This window comes from Muscardinus avellanarius (genome assembly GCF_963383645.1).
Source record: "Muscardinus avellanarius genome assembly, chromosome: 14".
NCBI classification, from domain to species: domain Eukaryota; kingdom Metazoa; phylum Chordata; class Mammalia; order Rodentia; family Gliridae; genus Muscardinus; species Muscardinus avellanarius.
In genome coordinates, this window is record NC_137800.1 from 41,388,094 (window position 1) to 41,406,644 (window position 18,551).

Below are 18,551 nucleotides of genomic sequence, written 5' to 3' on the forward strand. Positions count from 1 at the left end.
AGGTATGGTGGGATATGCCTGTAATCCCAGTACTTCGGAGGCTGAGACAGGAGAATCACAGGTTTGTGGCCAGCTGCAGCAACTTGAGTCCCTACTTTAGAATTAAAAAAATAATAATAATAATAAATAAATAAAACAGGGTCGAGGATGTAGTTCAGAGGTAGAACATACCTAAGTTTGATCCTTAGTAACACACATACAGATGTGTGTGAGCACACACACACGTGCACACACACAAACACATAATTGTTAACTGATTATTATAAACATATGAATTTTGAATAACTTACTAGCATGACCTCAAGAGTATTCACTAGTACCCACAGTCATGATGAATGAGGAATTAGGGTTTTGGAGTTAGAGAAACCTTAGCCAAAGGATGAGCCTTTACTCCCTACATAAACTAAAGAAATTTGTCAAGTCTCCAAACAGAACTTTGAAATGGGGATGAAGGGAGACCCTAACTCATGGGTTACTGTGGGAACTAACTGGGGCCAGATGTGCAAAGCTCTTATACAGTGCATGGTATAGAGCAAACGTGTGCTAAAGGCATTTGTTATTGTCTTTATAATTGGTTGTTATTTACATAAACCAAGTGACTGGGATTGGCCTGATCTGTGAGATACTGATAGAGTTATTTTGAACACCCCTATTCTCTTCCCTTCTGGAGTCAAAAGTTCTCTTTAGAATTTCTGCCAATTTTCAGGGGTACTTGGGGTTTCCATCACCTCTGGCATAATCTTCTGCTTAGTTCAGGTTGTAGGTGGTTTCGCCATTCATTTGTGCATCTCTGTTTCATGACACACTTGGGCATGGAACCTACCACTTTCTCAGTTACACCTGTCTTTTCAAAACACCAAGGAAGGCTTTTTGCTATATAGACAGCTGTCCAGATATCTGGGAAAAGGAGGGAGTTGATGCTGCATTAAAGTAAATGACTTTGAACATATTGGGTTAAACTTGTGTACCCCATTCCTGGGGATTATTTTCTTCAGCACTTTACTACATCATCATCATCATCATCATCATCATCATCATCATCTGCTTAAAATGAGGTATAGGAATCTTCTAAAATATACTGAAAAACCAGTAGTGCATGTGTTTGGATTATGGTTCTAGGGGTGATTTTTCCATTCCCTATTATTGAATCTTTAAACAGTAAATAAATAAGTATATGTTTTATAATTTTTAAAAGATCAGTTTTCAAAGCTGAGAAACATCATAGGGTTGGGATAAGCATAAGCAGGATAAATCCTTGCCTAGTGATCCTCATCTTTTTCTAATCCTTAAAGATGTATTCCTCACAAATCCCTACTAATGGAGTCAGTTTATTTCTGTATGCCTCGCAAGCGAAAGCGCCCTTGTCAACACTGAGCTACTTTCTTTAAAATGTCTTGATCACCTAGTTGACTGAAAAGCTTGTAACATGCCTTGGCCTCGTGCTGCTCTGGGGTGGAGTTTGGATGGTCAGGCCCTTCTCTGGCTTGTGCCCAGTCACAAACTCCCTTCTGCTTGGAGTGGACTCTACTTTCTCAGTGCCTCTGAGCATGGTCTTGGGCCTTTCTGTTCCAGCTTCTGATCTGGAGTGCTCAGCACTTCTCCTACTAGGACCCCCAGCACGTTTTGTGTTACTGAAGCCAGTGGGCAATATAAGGTTCTTGCCTTACTCGATCTATGTACCATGTGATATAAATACTCCCTCTCCATTAACAGTCCCTCTGCTATGCCCCTGATGGCAAAATCTCCTGGTTAATAGCTTCCCACCTGCCCACTCCTGTCTGCCGAGTGTGCTTTTCAGATTACTGTTTTTCATGAGGCCTTTAAACACTGGGTTTCTTTATATTTCTTCTCTTCCCATTCTACATGTCCTTTCTACATAGAGAGCTATGTAGAATGGCTTCAAATTGAATATTGTAACTTGAATGGCTTCAAATATCATTTATATACCAAGACTACATTTATATACCAACACTATTGCCTTTCAACAACTGAAAGACATCAGTGATGGTAAGAGGCACCAAGATTTTATGTTCTAACCAAGAAAGAAAAGAGTACTGCCAATTAAGTGACAGAGTGAAGTCTTATCATCTGATGAATCTCATTGTCAGAAACATCAGTAAATGAAAATTGTACAAACAAGAACCATAGGATGTAATTGCTTGTGTATAGGATCAGTGCCATTTTCAGAGCACCAATATTTAGTGTGTCTTATTCCCAGGAACACGTAGATGAGTTGCAGTAACTCTGAAGAAACAAGTAGTTTCCTGAGTCTTATCTCTAAAAGTACTAAAGAGACCTTATTGCTGTGTGGCTTACTGTATGTGTAGAGGAGATAGAATTAAGTTTGCAGAACAATGAGGCAGTGATTGGACCAGTGAGTTCTCAGGATGGTGCCAGAACTCTGACATTTAATTCATTTTAAGTTGTTCTGACTTTGTATATATCATGAGATGGTCCCTCAATAATATTCTCTCTTCACTGAATTTCCAATATTTCTGAAAGGATGTTTAATAACAAAACCTTAAGTAAAGTAATCTAGTCATATGGAAGTTGAAAAATATTTTCCTTAACTCTTGAATCAAAGAAGAAATTAAAAACTGTAATTATAGACTTTTTTGTTAACAGTACTGGGGATGAAACCCAGGGGCAGTCTTCCTCTGAGCAATACCCCCAGCCCTATTTTTTATCATTTATTTTGAAACAGGGTCTCACTGAGTTGCAAAGGGCCATACTAAGTAGCTGAGGCTGTCTGTGAACCATGATCTTCCTGTCCCAGCATCCCGAATGCTGGGATTACAAGCATGCACCACCATGCCCAATATAATTATAGACTTTTTAGAAAATAAAAAGAATGAGAATACTACAAATAAAACCAAAGGATGCAGCCAAAGATTTACTCGGAGGAAAATGATTGGATTTAAAAACCTCTGTTATTAAACAAAAATAATGAAAATTAATAAATTGACTATTAAAACAGAATTTAGGGCTGGGTGTGGTGGTGCATGCTTGTAATTCCAGCACTTGGGAGGCTGACACTGGAGGATCACGGTTCGAAGACAGCCTTAGCTACTTAGGGAGACCTTTTGTAATTCAGTGAGACCCTGTCTCAAAATAAAGAATAAAAAATAGGGCTGGGTGTGTAGCTTAGAGATAGAATGCCCCTAAGTTCCATCCCCATTGCCGCAAAAAAAAAAAAAAAAAGCCAAACAAACAAACAAACAAAAAAAACAGAATACCCAAGTTACAATATTTATTAAAAAAGAAGTAGAGAAAAAGTATAAAGTTGATATATGTAAGATGTTACTTTAAAAAAAACTTTACCTGAAATGGTATAAAAACATAATTCATACCATAAGGAATGAGAGAAAAGATGAAGAAAGAGAGGTTTGGCCACAGAGAAGGATTAAGTAAGTTTTAAGAATTTGAAAATGCACATTAAGTTTATAAAGAAAATAGATATCAAAACAAGATTTAGTACTAAATGGAAACACTGAACAGACAGATCTGTGACCATATAGGAAATTGAAATCATTATTAAAGAAATATCACTGTGACAAGATGAATCTATATTTGTTTCATATCATAAGTAATTTTTAGCTGGGCATGATGGTGCACGCTTGTAATCCCGCGCTTGGGAGGCTGAGACAGGAGGATCGCATAGGTTTGAAGCCAGCCTCAGCTACTTAGTGAGGCTCTCAGCAACTTAGTGACACCCTGTCTCCAAATAAGGAATAAAATGGGTCTGGGAGTGTAGCCCTGGGTTCCACCCCCAGTACCACCAAAAAAAAAAAATAATAATAATTTTTATGTCTGGGAAGCTTTATGATTCGTGTGTTCATAACATGACTAATTTACATGTGAAAGTAACTGTTTCATTAGTGTCACCATGTTTGAGTTTCCTTGTGTTTTGTAGATTGTCCATTCCATTCCATTCATTTCATGATGAGATAGTCCCAGTGCATATTACTATGAAACTGCTCTGCACAAAACAGATCAGCACTTGATAAAAGTTGTTTCCAGACATCTATGCTAACAGTTTGAATTTTAGCTCAGTGATGAGAATTCTATTCATTAGAAAGGCTTTTTTTTTTGGTACTGGGGATTAAACCCAGGGAGAGTCTACCTCCAAGCTACACCTCCAGCCCTATTATTTATTTATTTATTTATTTATTTATTTATTTATTTATTTATTTTGGTGGTACTGGGATTCCTGGAAACCCTTCTACTTCTGGGCTATACTCCCAGACCTATTTTATACCTATTTTATACCAAGGCTGGCTTCGAACCTGCACGATCCTCCTGTCTCCACTTCCCAAGCACAGGGATTACAAGCATGCACCACCACGCCTGTCACTAATTATTATTATAATTTTTGAAACAGGGTGTCATTAAGTTGCAGAGGGCCTTGCTAGTAACTAAGGCTGGCTGTGAACCTGTGACCCTCCTGTCTCAGCCTCCCCAGTACCAGGATTACAAGAGTATCCCACCATACCGTCTATTAGAAAGATTTTATTATGAATTAATGTGAGGATCTTAAGTTGTTAGGGTGTATATATATATCTGATATTTTTATTTTCATAGTATGTTTGTATTTTCTACTATCGTTTATATGACAATGAACAACCATAAGGCCATTTTAAAACTTTAGAAACACGTGGGAAAATATCATTTTCTTTTTCTTAGAATGTAATTTATTCTAAGAAATGTAAGTCATTTTATAATCTCAGAGCTTCAATGCATACTTTTCCTGCCTTAAGCTATAAATTTTATGTAATTACAATGAAATAATAACATAGACCTACATAAAACTCAAAGAAAGAATAGGGTCTACAATATAGATTTGAAGTCATATTTTGTCGGGATCCAGCTTGACAGCGGCGGGGCTTGACGAGATGATGAGTACCGACGGCCCAATCACCACACGGAGCCGGGAGATATGTCAAGCAAGATCTCGTTTATTTCTCTCCAAGCAATCATATATATATAGCACCAAACCACAAGGGAAATTCCCATGGGAAAAAATCTAGCCTATCGGAATAAAGATCACTAGCATGTAGTTCACAGCCAATCCCAGGTCAGTACCTGAGCCATTCATGTGTGCAGAAGCTCCTTTAAAGGTAAAAAAGGGAAAAACCGCTCAGTCTCCCCACCCATAATGAATGGGGAAACCACACCTTCATAGCTTCCTCCAGGCGCCATCTTAGCCCCTTTTCTGCTGAATCACTTTACTTAAAGTTTTGCCTTAGGCTGCAGGCCGCTCAGGCCGAGGGAGGCTGCATCTCTTTAGGTGCTGTATGGACACACCCCAACAATATTTTAGTAATTGGTAAATTTTTGTTTTTATATACATTATAGTTTGAGGTCTAATTAACATAAAGGGGACACATTTTGGTTTTTATTATTGGGGTAATCCTCAAAATGATATTTTAAAGTAAGTACAAGGATACCTAATATTTTGTGAAGAGCTTTACTAAAACTTTTTCCATCAAACCTGATTTCTCTAGGTTGAAAATGTCCGCTTGGTGGATCAACTGTCTTCTAAAAAAGCAGCACTGGGTACTTTATATCTGACAGCTACTCATGTCATATTCGTGGAAAATGCATCCGATGCAAGAAAAGAAACATGGGTATGCTTTTCTTATTTTTGGTTTTATGATTTTTTGTTTAATGTAAAAAAAATAAAACCCACCCAACTCTCTATTCTTCTGTGTCCTCAGGGTGAGATGAGTCGTTGGTGGTGTTCAGGTCTCCTGAGGACTGTTTCTGGGCCGTGTACCTGGCCTTTTTCTATGCAGAGTCACATTGACTTGACCATCCTACTCACTTTAAACACTAATTGTTTGGAAATCCTCAAAGATAGACTTAGAAATAGCATGAAGATGCCTCACGTCATAGCCTAATATTGAGACTCAATGATGTCAGTATGTCAGATACAGCATTTTCATAGTCCTTGATTTGCTACATAAATTATTTGCAGAATCTTGTAATAAAACCACTCATTTTTTTATATCAGGTTGTCTCCACTTATCTGATAGTTTAAAAAAGGAAACAAACTGGGTGTGGTGGCGCACGCTTGTAATCCCCACGCTTGGGAGGCTGAGACAGGAGGATTGCACAGATTCGAAGCCAGTCTCAGCTACTTAGTGAGGCTGTCAGCAACTAAGTGAGACCCTGTTTCCAAATAAAATATAAAATAAGTCTGGGAGTATATCCCAGAGGTAGAAGACCTCTGGGTTCCACCCCCAGTACCACCAAAAAATAAAAATAATAAATAAATAAATAAATAAGGAAGCAAAGGCTAGAGAGGAGTTCCATCATCAGCTATTTCTACCACTTCATAATGAAACCATTAAATGTTTCTTATTTTATACAGCAATCCAACTATGACATTATAACCAAAACCAGAACCTCTGAATTGTGGATTTTCTTCCTTCCATATACCATGGACAGGGTTACATTTTTTAAGCAGAACACAGAAAGTACTACTTGGTGGATAGGAATTTAAAGAATGAAGAGCTGCCATTGAGGATAGAACATAGACATTCCTGACACTTCAGAGACATGTACTTCAGCATGATTTCTCTTCAGATAAATCGCTTCCTCAGAGAGTGGAACGATGCTTGTCTGAGGCTGGAGGTGGAGTGAGGAGGGAAGGAATGGGAAGTGCTGACCAATAGCATGAAGTTTCAGGAAGGCAGGAGGAATAGGTTTTGAGATCAATTGCACAGCAGGGAACTATGGTCAATAATGGTGTGTAGTTTAAAATGACTAAGAGTAAATTTCAAATGTTTTACCAGTGAATATTATAAATAAGCAAGGTGGTGGGTATATTAGTTAGCATAACCCAATCATTTCACATTCTGGAGCCGGAGCTGGGCATGGTGGCACATGCTTGTAATCCCAGCATTTGGGAGGCTGAGACAGGAGGATCTCAGTTCAGGGACAGCCTCAGCTACTTAGTGAGGCCCTTTGCAACACAATGAGATCCTGTTTCAAAAAAAAAAAGAATAAATAAAAAGGGCTGGGGGTATAGCTCAGACATAGAATGCCCCTGGGTTCCAGCCCCAGTATAGCAAAAATAAATAAACAAAATAAAATAAAATAAAATAAAATAAAATAAAATAAAATAAAATAAAATAAATAGGGCTGGGGTTGTAGCTCAGAGGTAGAATGCCCCTGGGTTCTATCTCCAGTTCTGCAAAAATAAAACAAAACAAACAAGCAATAAAAGAAAACATTCTGTAAATGTATGCACTTAGGATTATGTCCATTGAAAATAATACTAATAAATTTAAAAATAACTCTTTTGCAGCCTTCCTGGCCACCAACAGCTTTGAAAACAACACTCCCAAGTTGCTATTGAATTTGAGCATTCCAGGTGAAATTAAGGAGCATGGTGGCACCTACCAGTTTCACTATTTCTAGCGTCTGTTGGTTGCAAAAATTAATTTTACTAACTTCCCATGACCTTATTTAATTTTAGCTATTAAGCACATTCAACATTTGACTATGAAAAATATTCCCTTACCTGAAATTGTGCAAAATGAGATAATGAATATTTGGCTTTAACAATCCTGGCTATCAGAATGCTTGTCTTTTAAAAAATAGTAAATTAAGCCAGGCGTGGTGGCACACGCTTGCATTTCCAGCATTCAGGAGGCTGAGACCTGAGGATCGTGGTTCGTGGACAGCCTCCGCTATTTAGTGAGACCCTCTGCAACTTAGTAAGACCCTGTTTCAAAATAAAGAATAAAAAATTAGGGCAGGGGGTGTAGCTCGGAGGTCGAGTGCCTCTGGATTCCATCCCCAGACCCGCAAATGAATAGATAGATAGATAAACAAATAAAATTTTAAAAATTGTAAATTAAGACAGTTGGGTCTCACTTAGACCATCTCAGTTCTTGCCGTCTGAACACGCAGTGACTTCGCTGAAGCTTGGGGAGTGTTCCTTGTTTGTCTTTGTGGCTCAGAGACCTGTTTTTGTTCTTTGTCATATTTGGTACATGATGCATCCAAATTGGCTTTTGGTTTCTAGATTCTTCACAGTCAGATTTCCACCATCGAAAAACAGGCAACAACTGCTACTGGATGTCCTCTGCTTATCCGCTGCAAGAACTTCCAGATTGTACAACTCATCATACCGCAGGAAAGGGATTGCCACGACGTGTACCTCTCTCTCATCCGCCTTGCACGGCCAGGTAGGCAGGGACTTGAGTGTTTAATAGGGACTTGCTCTTAAGACCGTGACAAATCACATGTAAGAATTTGTATGGTGTGTAGGGATGATAGTTTTTTAGGAACTCTATGTCATCCCTGACCTCAGATGAGGCCAAGAAGTCTGAATGTTTACCTGATATTGAGCTTAAATTTGGGATTTCCCTGAGTTAGCTATCGAGTGGGCCTCTTTCATCCATTTTAGTATTTCCATTTTTTTTTCTTTCCCTACTTCCCTTCCTTCCTCTTCTTATGGTACCAGGGATTGAATTCAGGGACATTCTACCTCTGAGATATACCCCCAGCCCTATTTTATTTTTTATTTGGAAACAAGGTCTCACTAAGTTGTTGAGGCCCTCACTAAGTTTCTGAAGCTGGCTTTGAACCTGCAATCTTCCCCTGTCTCAGCTTCCCAAGTACTGGGATTACAAGGAATACCAGACCGTGCCTGTCTCAGTATTCACATTTTCTTGGTGGAGGTTGTAGTGAGTGTGTTTTGTTTTTTCCGGAGTGAAATCACTTTTAAAATTACATTCTTCTGGCCGTGCATGGTGGCACACGCTTGTAATCCCCTCCCTTGGGAGGCGGAGACAGGAGGATCACGCAGGTTAGAAGCCAGCCGTGCTGGCTTAAGAGACCCTGATTCCTGGGAGTGTAGCCTGGAGGTAGAAGGATTTCCAGGAACCCCAGTACCACCAAAAAAAAAAAAAAAAAAATTACATTCTTTTGTGACTGTAGTAATGAAACCACCTTGAATGAGGAGATAACTGAGTTTTTTTTAAGTGTAAAGCACTGTCACCAAACACTTCTAGTGCATTCTCCCCCCTCTCAGGACTTTTAAGGCTTGATCTCTGTTTGTTTGTTTGTTTGTTTGTTTGTTTTGTTACTGGGGATTGAACACAAGAGCATTCTACCTCTGAGTTAGACCCTCAGCCATATGTTATTTTTCATTTCGAAACAGGCTTTCACTATGTTGCTGAGAGTCTTGATAAATTGCTGAGATTGGCTTCAAACTTATCATCCTACCATCTCAACCTCCCAGCTGCTTGGATTACAGGCATATGCCACCATGCCCAGCTCCCTTGGTTTTTGATAATAATATATGTTCTCCAAGGTGGATACAACCAATTAGACTTCTGTTAGCATCCGTGAATTCAACTCAGGGTCTGGATATGTTTATTCTCCTAAAAACTCCTTAAGTGTAGTGGGAAGAATGTTTGACTTAAAAAACAGGTTCTCTCCGTTACTACCTTTCTCCAGCCCTTTTGTTAGGATCTTTAGGTTTATAGCTTACAGAAATATAAGCTTATAAGTATAAGCTTATGGCTTTTACAGAAGTGGTTTTTGTTGCTCTGTGTGGCTTGAGTGAGCTGTGAAATGCTTTTGCTTAAAAAATTATACCCCCAAGATTTCTTCAGAGAATACATTGTAAAGGGGGATGTTTATATAAAAGTTAAGTGTTACACAGAAGTCAAAAATAAGGGGAATAGGGTGCATGCTTAAAGTTATTTTTCCAAATGAATTTTTATTCAGGACAGGACATTTGATTGTCAACTTTTCAAAGCCTTTGTCTGGTTGTTAAATTCTTTATGATAGGACCACCTAATTTGCAGGTATCTAAGAGCCAAACCATGGACATGGTGCCTGGAAGCTGTCACAATCTGGTCGTTGTGACTTGGCTTTGTTTCCCTTTAAAAGCGGTTGGTTGAGGTCTTTTTCTCCAAGTGTGTTGAAAATAAGTGCAGAGTAAGCCAGAAAAGCGTTGAACTTTGGGAAGGCGCACTATAATTGGAACAGAAGTTCTGGGAAGATGTACATTAGGTTGCACGCAGCAGAGGACGCGAGGAGAACTGTGTGCCAACAATTTCTGTGTCACTGATTAATGGATGTACTGGGTAATAAATGTGCTCTGACCGGATTAATGGGATTTAGGAATAGCCCAGAGAACTGGGAAAGGGCTGAGCAGCTGGAAGAGCAGATCATAGTGGCGAGGGCTGCGGCCCAGAGCCAGAAAATGCTGGGACTCTCACTGATCATCCCCAGGAGGAAAACCACTGTGCTCCCCTGCTGAAAAAAGTACAGACTTTTTTTTCTTGAAAGATGATGTTTTAGTAGTTAGATATTAGGAGTAGCCAAAGAACTGACTGGCTACCTTTTCCAGAAAAGGAAACATAGCAGTTAAGTTAATTGAATTAAAGCCATCACTTAGAGGATTTAAAAGTTACTAACATTTTGAAATACTAGCATTAGGAATTCTTTTTTTAGGTCTTATTATTAAATTATTTATTTTTATTATAACCTCTTGGTTACTGCTTTTATTCTTTTTTATAGTCATATTTGAGAGATTTGATTATTTTGGGGGATATTTTTTCCAAAATATCCTTTTCCAAAATTATTCCTTTTCTTTTCTTTTTTTAAACAATTTTTTTATTGAACATAAATGGTATACATTTAAACTATATTTGGTGCCCTCTCCCCCCTGCCCCCATTTTACCTTCCCCCTCCCACCAATGGTTGTCCAGGTTAACCATGTCATATTCATAATTTTACACATATTCAGATGTAGACCCTCATTAATCAAGATCAGCCTTCCTCCTCTCCTATCTTTCCATTCAAACATTGCTGATATTTCCCCTCTATTATCTGGAGTCCCACTGGTATCCTCTGTGTTTCCTAGTTTGGGCATATTAGAGGAAACATATGTACCTTCTCCTTCTGTGCTTGGCTGATCTCACTTAACATAATGTTCTCCAGGGCTTTCCATCTTCTTGCAGATAATATAATTTTGTTCTTCTTTATGGCTGAATAGAATTTCATTGTGTGTATTTCCCAAAGTTTTGCTATCTATTCATCTGTTGATGGAGATCTGGGTTGGTTCCATATTTTGGCTATTACGAATTGTGCTGCTATGAACATAGGTATGCATATGTTGCTGTAGTTCTCTGAATTCAACCCCTTTGGAAAGATACCCAGGAGTGGTAGAGCTGGATCATATGGTGGATCTATTCCCACCTTTCTTAGGAATCTCCACACAGATCTCCATAGTGGCTGAACTAGTTTGCATTCCCACCAACAGTGTAAAACCTCCAAAGCTCAGGAAATTAAGCAAGAATTAACAAGTGGGATAGCATCAAATTAAAAAGTTTCTTCTCATCAAAGGAAACTATCAATAACCTAAAGAGGAAGCCTACAGAATGGGAAAAGATCTTTACCAGCCACCACTCTGATAAGGGGCTAATATCCAGAATATACAAAGAGCTCAAAAGACTCTACACTAGCAAAACAAACAACCCAATCAAGAAATGGGCAAATGAACTAAACAGATACTTCACAAAAGAAGAGATACAAAGGGCCAATACATGAAAAGATGTTCTACATCACTGGCCATCAGGGAGATGCAAATCAAAACTACACTGAGATTCCATCTAACCCCAGTCAGAGTGGCAAGCATAAAGAAATCAAATAACAACAAATGCTGGCGAGGATGTGGGGAAAGAAGAACTCTTTTACACTTAGCATTAGGAATTCTAATTTGCATTATACACCATGCCTTTAGTAAGTGTGAGAAGATGCAATAGAAATGGCCGGTTTTGTAGTCTAATGTTAAAGGTGGTGCCAAAGTGAGTTATATTATAGATCCTACCCTGGGAGGCAGGGTTTTAGGGTTTTGACTCTGGGTGGAAATGGGGACAGATTGGGGGGGGGCAGAGAGGAAACAGTGGCTCTGCCCTAGACATAGGGCTGTTCATCAGAGCCATCCCAGGATAATTTTCCAAATACACCTTCACCTTCCTCTGGATGCATCTGAATAAGGGAGAATGAAGGCGATATTTTTAAAGATCTCAAGATTCTTTGAATTTCTGTAATGAGAGCCAATCAAGTTCCTGAAAATTTTGAAGATATCATTAGTATGCCTTTGTATGAGTAAAGATTGGTAAGATTTGGTCATGGACTATGAAAGGTCTCTGTACAAACAATATGAACAAATTCAGCAAGCTTTTGAATTCTCAGTAAAAAAAAAAAAAAAAGACTTAAGTAAAAATACTAGTTGTGGCCTAAATGAAAAAATCAGTTAACTTGGTAGATCCACTCTACTAACAAAGAGAAAACATTTTAACAGACCACTGTTTCTTCGAGCACTTCTACTTTTCCCATGTTCTCTCTGTACTCCTCCCTCTAACTTGCCTCCTGATGTTTATTTTTTTATCAATTATCTTTCCATCTTTAGTGTTTGTGATCCCTTTAACATTTAAATAATTTAAATAATTTCTTTTGTTTATTTTCTTATTTTTGCTAAATTACAGGGTTTAGCCAGGCGTGGTAGCGCACACTTGTAATCCCCACGCTTGGGAGGCTGAGACAGGAGGATCGTGTAGGTTCGAAGCCAGCCTCAGCTACTTAGTGAGGCTCTCAGCAACTTAGTAAGACCCTGTTTCCAAATAAAATATAAAATGGGTGTGGGAGTATAGCCCGGAGGTAGAAATCCTCTGGGTTCCACCCCCAGTACCACTAAAATAAATAAATAAATAAATAAATAAATAACAGGGTTTTTTTCTTTTTAGTTCATTTTAATTATCAATTCTTCTGCATTTTTTCTTTACAATGCTGGTGCTCAAACCCAGGGTTTTGTGCATATTCAACACCTGCTGTACCAGTGAGCTATACTTCATCCCTGAGTAGTTACTATGATTTTTAAAAATCTCATGATTGAGTTAAGCTCATTTACTTCTCTATAGATTTTTATATTTCTTCTCTAAGTCATTGATGTTTAAACAATTTGGACAGTGGTTGTTTCTTTTTACTGATGATCATAATCTGAGTCTATTGTCCCTTTGCATGTGTCAGCTTCAGTGGTCCTGATGTTTAATACAAACATCTGTGTGTTTAAAATACACAGGAAAAGCCAGGCGTGGAGGCACACACTTGTAATCCTAGCACTTTGGAGGCTGAGACAGAAGGATTGCGGTTCGCAAATAGCCTCAGCTACTTAGTGAGACCCTTTTTCAAAATAAAGAATAAAAAAATAGAGCTGGTGCAATGCCCCTGGGTCCACATCCTCAGTACCACACACAAAAAATAAATAAAATAAAATTCACAGGAAAAAGGCACCCTTACTATTTTTATATTGAATATGCAAAATCCAGTAATAGCTGGATCATCTTTGCCCCTCTCTAAATGGTCTTTCAGGTACATTTATTTTATTTTATTATTATTATTTTTTTTTTTTTTGGTGGTGGTACTGGGGTTTCTGGAAGCCCTTCTACCTCTGGGCCACACTCCCAGACCTATTTTTATATTTTTATTTGGAAACAGGGTCTCTTAGGCCAGCGTGGCTGGCTTCGAACCTGTGCGATCCTCCTGTCTCCGCCTCCCAAGCAGGGGGATTACAAGCGTGCGCCACCACGCCCGGCTCTACATTTATTTTAAATTACTCAAATTCAGCAGACTGTCTAGAACAATTTATCTTTTGATAGTTAACTTTGGATTCTAAAAACCCCATTTCTGTGTCCTTCAGCTAATAGCTGGTAACTTTCCCCTCCCCATCCATCCATTCTGCTGATGCTGATTCATGCTTGTGTTTCTTTCAGTTTTTAAGTACTTTTGGTTTTAATATTAAATGGCCTTCTGTTTATCCTAGTCAATCATGAGAGGCAATTCCCCCCATACTTTTTCGTAAATATTCTGTTTTCATAACCTTTTCATCGATATCTGGGAAACAAGCTAGGTTGTTTTCCTTCCTTCCCCAATGTTTCCATTTACCCAGGTCTGTCTTTCCTTTGGCAGAATGAATGTCCTTCCATTTATAAGGAGGGAAGGAGCAGAGGGTGGCTGCAGATAGAGCTCCCGTGGCGGCTCGTGGCTCCAGGTTGAGCATTTCCACGGGGCTGGCATTTTCTCTGGGAGGTGGAAGTGAGGTTATCTTGGGGTGAAGGAGTTGGTGAGGACAGAGGAGATTGAACGGACCTCCTTAGGTCAAGAAGATCAGATGAATAATGCTGAGGTAAAGTAAGTCAAAACATTCATCCTGGTGCTTGTCCAGCATGTACTTTTGTGTATGTGTGTGTGTGGTCCTGGCGATGGAACCCAGGGGCATTCTATCTCTGAACTATACCCCCAGCCCTATTTTTTTTATTCTTTATTTTTTGAAACAGGATCTCAATTAATTGCAGAGAGCCTCACTAAGTAGTAGCTGAGGCTGTCCGCGAACCGTGATCCTCTGGTCTCAGCCTCCCAAATGCTGAGATTACAAGTGTGTGCCACTGCATGTACTTTTGACTGAAACATCTTTACTTTAAAAAAAAAAAAAAAAAGCTTTCCTTTAAAAATAGCCCAAACGAGCTAGACTTGGTGGTGCACACTTGTAATCCCAGCATTTGAGAGGCTGAGACCAGAGGATTGCGGTTCGTGGACAGCCTCAGGTACTTAGTGAAGTCCTTTGCTACTGAGTGAGACCCTGTTTCAAAAATAAAAAAAAGGGGGCTGGGGGTGTAGCTCAGAGATAGAATGCCCCTGGGTTCCACCCCTAGTGCTGCAAAAAAAAAAAAAAAAGCTAAAATGATATTCATTCTGAATTTCAAGTAGTATTATAGAAATTGCCATTTAATTTTCTGAATGAATAGGAAGACACTCCAATCTGCCTTTGTGAAGCTAGATCTAGATTTAAGTAGGTAATATGTGAGGAAGTAAATAAAAACTAAGATGATTTATACTTTTTTCTGAAATTTCTTAAATTAAAGGTGCCCATTCAGTTTACTCTATCAGTCCAAAGGCATGCTGAGCATTTTCTTTTTATTGGAAGAACTCCTGTGCCCTCCCAGTCACAAGGCCCCTCAGCATGGGGCTCCCAGGGCACATCCTGTTGAAACCAACTGATCACTAACAGTGGGAGATGCTTTGTGTTGGAGGTGAAAGACCTGCCAAGCCAGTAGAGGATTATACATGTCTGTTCAGCTGAGAAACAGTATATTATTTTATTTATTTTTTTATTTGCAACCTTGGATTTATTTAAATAGCGGTTCTATCTCCAACCTTAGATTTATTTAATTTCTCCATGCCTCAATTTCCTTAATTGTAGTCAGAAATAATAACAATGATGTTGATGATGATGATGATGGCGATGATGGCGATGATGGTGATGATGATGATGATGATGATGTTGATGATGATGATGACAGGATGATGATGACAGGATGATGATGGTGATGATGGTGGTGATCATGGTGATGATGCTTATCCCATGGGATGTTGTGAAGATAAATGCAAATGAGTCAGCACATGGAAATCATGGATTCCCTTATGCAATCCTTGAAAAGATAGAACCATGAAACCACTGCAACTGTGCTGCTCTCCTAAAGAGCATGAGAAATAGAGAAATGACTAGAATACTTCGATCAAGTATAAAATAACCTCAGTATTCAAAGCCCGTGTGTCAGCTGCTGAAGCACTTTTCACAGAAGATTCAATAGGACAAAACACTTCAAAAAATACTCAAAGGAAAGAAAGAGACTGGAAAATATGGTGTGATGCAGCCTTCACCTTGGAGAGTCATGATGCACATTTGCATCTTACAGGCACTGAATAACCCTTCAGTAAGACACTAGTAGTTGTTTGAGCAATACAATATTCTTCACACTTGTTTGACCATGGCATGCGTTCATACGTGTGTGCATGCATGTGTGTGGGTTACTGGGGACTGATGTTCTATCTCTGGGCTAAATCCCCAGCTTTATTTTATTTTATTTTATTTATTTATTTTTTATTTTTTATTGGTGCACTGTATTCATACATCATAATGGTATAAAGAAAATACTTTTGTAGACATACATGCACACATCGCCCAGTTAGCCCCTACCTGATCCCCACGCCGTTCCCTCCCCATCCCTCCTTCCCATGCTTGGCTTAGTGGTTGACATCTAGTTTTATAGCAATTTATCCAATATTAACGATGATAATCTCACATAACAGTTTCATTTGTCTGATACCAAGCTTTTGATGACTTAAAGATAAAATTTCAATATTTCTTTTTGCTTTCTTTCTTACCAGAGAATATTTTTTTCTTTTTCTTTTTAGGTAAAACTATCATACATTTATTTATTTATTTTTCAGAAAAAATCTATCCTGATATGCAATATGGACTCTAGATACCCAAAACAATCTCGAAGAAGAACAAAGCTAGAAGATGTATATTTTCTGATTTCAAACCATATAAAGCTACAATAATTGAAACCGTGTAGTACTGTTCTAAAGGCAGATATATAAACCATTGGAGTTAAATAAATGCCTAGAAATAAATTCTTCCATATATCGTCAAGTTATTTTTGACAAGGTTTCCATGAACATTTGGTGGAGGAAATACTAATCTTATAACTAAATATTGTTGAAAAATAATAATTACATGAAAAAGAATAAAATTGGACCGTTACCTAACACATGTACAAATATTAACTCAAAATAGATAAAAGACCTAAATATAAATCTTAAGACTATAAACTTTTAGAAGAAAATCTGGGTCATAAAACCTCACAACATTGAAATTGGCAGTGATTTCTTGGATATGATTTCAATGGCACAAGCAACAAAAAGGTAAATAAACTCCCTAAAAAATAAAAAAATAAAAAATATTGCATATCCAAAGACAATGTAAAAAGAGTTAAAAGTTACTGATAGAATGGGATAAAATATTTCCAAATGCTATATCTGAGGGTATATTAATATTCCAACTAGAAATCCTAAAAATTAACAATAAAGGCAAACAATACAATTTAGAGATAGGTAAAAGACTAACATAAATAATGAATCTCCACAGATAACCAATCTTAGTTGTCTGTTGGATGGGAATTCTTGTTTCTTTGGTTCTGGCATGTATTACCTATTTCTTCTTTGCAGTTAATCTCTTTGAGTATTTTCTCTAGCGCTGGTTTTGAAGACATAAATTCCTTCAGTTTCTGTTTGTCATGGAAGCTTCTTATTTCTCCATCTATTTGATAGAAAGTTTTGCTGGGTAGGAAATTTTTGGCTGGAAGTTGTTTTCTTTCAGAGTTTGGAATATGTTACTCCAAGCCCTTCTGGCTCTCATGACTTGGTTTGGGAAGTCTGGAGTGATTCTAATTGCTTTGCCTCTGAATGTCACTTGGCCCTTTGTTTTTGTTGCCTTTAAGATTCTCTGCTTGGCTTCCACATTGGTCATTTTGACAATTATGTGGCGTGGGGATCCTCTTCTCTGATCCTGTCTAAAGGGAGTTCTACAAGTTTCCTGGACCTGTGTATTGACCTCTTGCTCTACGTTTGGAAAATTTTCTGCTATTACTTCCTTGAAGATATTGTTGATCCCTTTGGTTTCACCTTCTTTTCCATCCTCTATTCCAATTATTCTTAGATTAGCTCTCTTAAAATGGGCCCATATTTCTTCAATATCAGATTCCTGCTGTCAGATTTTTTTTTCTAAATTAGAAACTATGCGTTCATTTTTTGAATGATCATCTTCCAGGAGCGAGATTCTATTCTCCATGTGGTCTAATCGGTTGTTTGTACTTTGAATTGAGGCCTTTACTTCATTAATTGCATCCTTTATCTCTATTTGGCTCTCTCTGAATTCTTTTCGAAACACCTCTATTATTTCTGCAGCTATTTTCCTGATTTGATCTTCTAGAAATCTCTGAATTTCTTTTTTATCAGGTTCTGATGTTGTGGGGTTGTGGGCATTCATTGCTCCATTGTTATTCCTCTTTCCTATGATTTAGGAAGTTTGTGCCTTCTCTGGGTTCTTCCCTGGGTCACTACGACTTCACTTAAGGTGCTCTGGATCTCGAGTTTGTGGTATCTCAGTCACCACTACTCCTTTACTGGGTTGTATTGCAGAGTCTCTGACCCTGGCAGTCAATCGAGGCTGCTTTAGACCATGGGGAGTGCCAGGTTGGGCGTTCTCCTATGGTGTGATATCTCTGCCACCGCCACTCCCCCACTGGGTCAAGTCCCTGGGAGTACAGTACTGGGATTTCTCCTCTAGGGGCCACAATTTGACTCACTGTTGTTGAGTGCGCAGATGGAGCTGTCGTGGATTCGGTGAATTTGCTGCTGGTGCCGCCAGTGGCAATATGGTGCCGCTGTCATGCCCTCGCCTTTGAGGCTGGCGTATTTCTTTTCTGTTTTTGAGCTCTGCTCTGAGTCCCTGCAGGGTGTGCTGAGCCCAGCCTCTGGGAGCTTTAGATGCTCCCTGCACCGAGAAATCTGCCAAATTCCTCCCGGCTGATCCGCAGCGGCTCCCCTCGGCTCGCTGTCCGCTGCTCCTCTCTGGAGCCTGGTGGGCTTTTGAATACGTTGGTCTGGTGATGTCCGGT

The 18,551-nt window shown here is 38.7% G+C and overlaps 1 protein-coding gene across 1 annotated transcript in view; it reads left to right on the forward strand.

Annotated features, from left to right (window-relative positions):
- Positions 1 to 18,551, forward strand: part of MTMR7 (myotubularin related protein 7) — a gene marked incomplete at both ends in the record, with an annotated part of 126,645 nt that overhangs the window by 24,902 nt on the left and 83,192 nt on the right. Inside the window, 2 exons of the mRNA XM_080710694.1 lie at positions 5,505 to 5,627; positions 8,036 to 8,198. Coding sequence (XP_080566820.1) covers positions 5,505 to 5,627; positions 8,036 to 8,198 — 286 coding nt within the window. The remainder of the gene's footprint in view (positions 1 to 5,504; positions 5,628 to 8,035; positions 8,199 to 18,551) is intronic.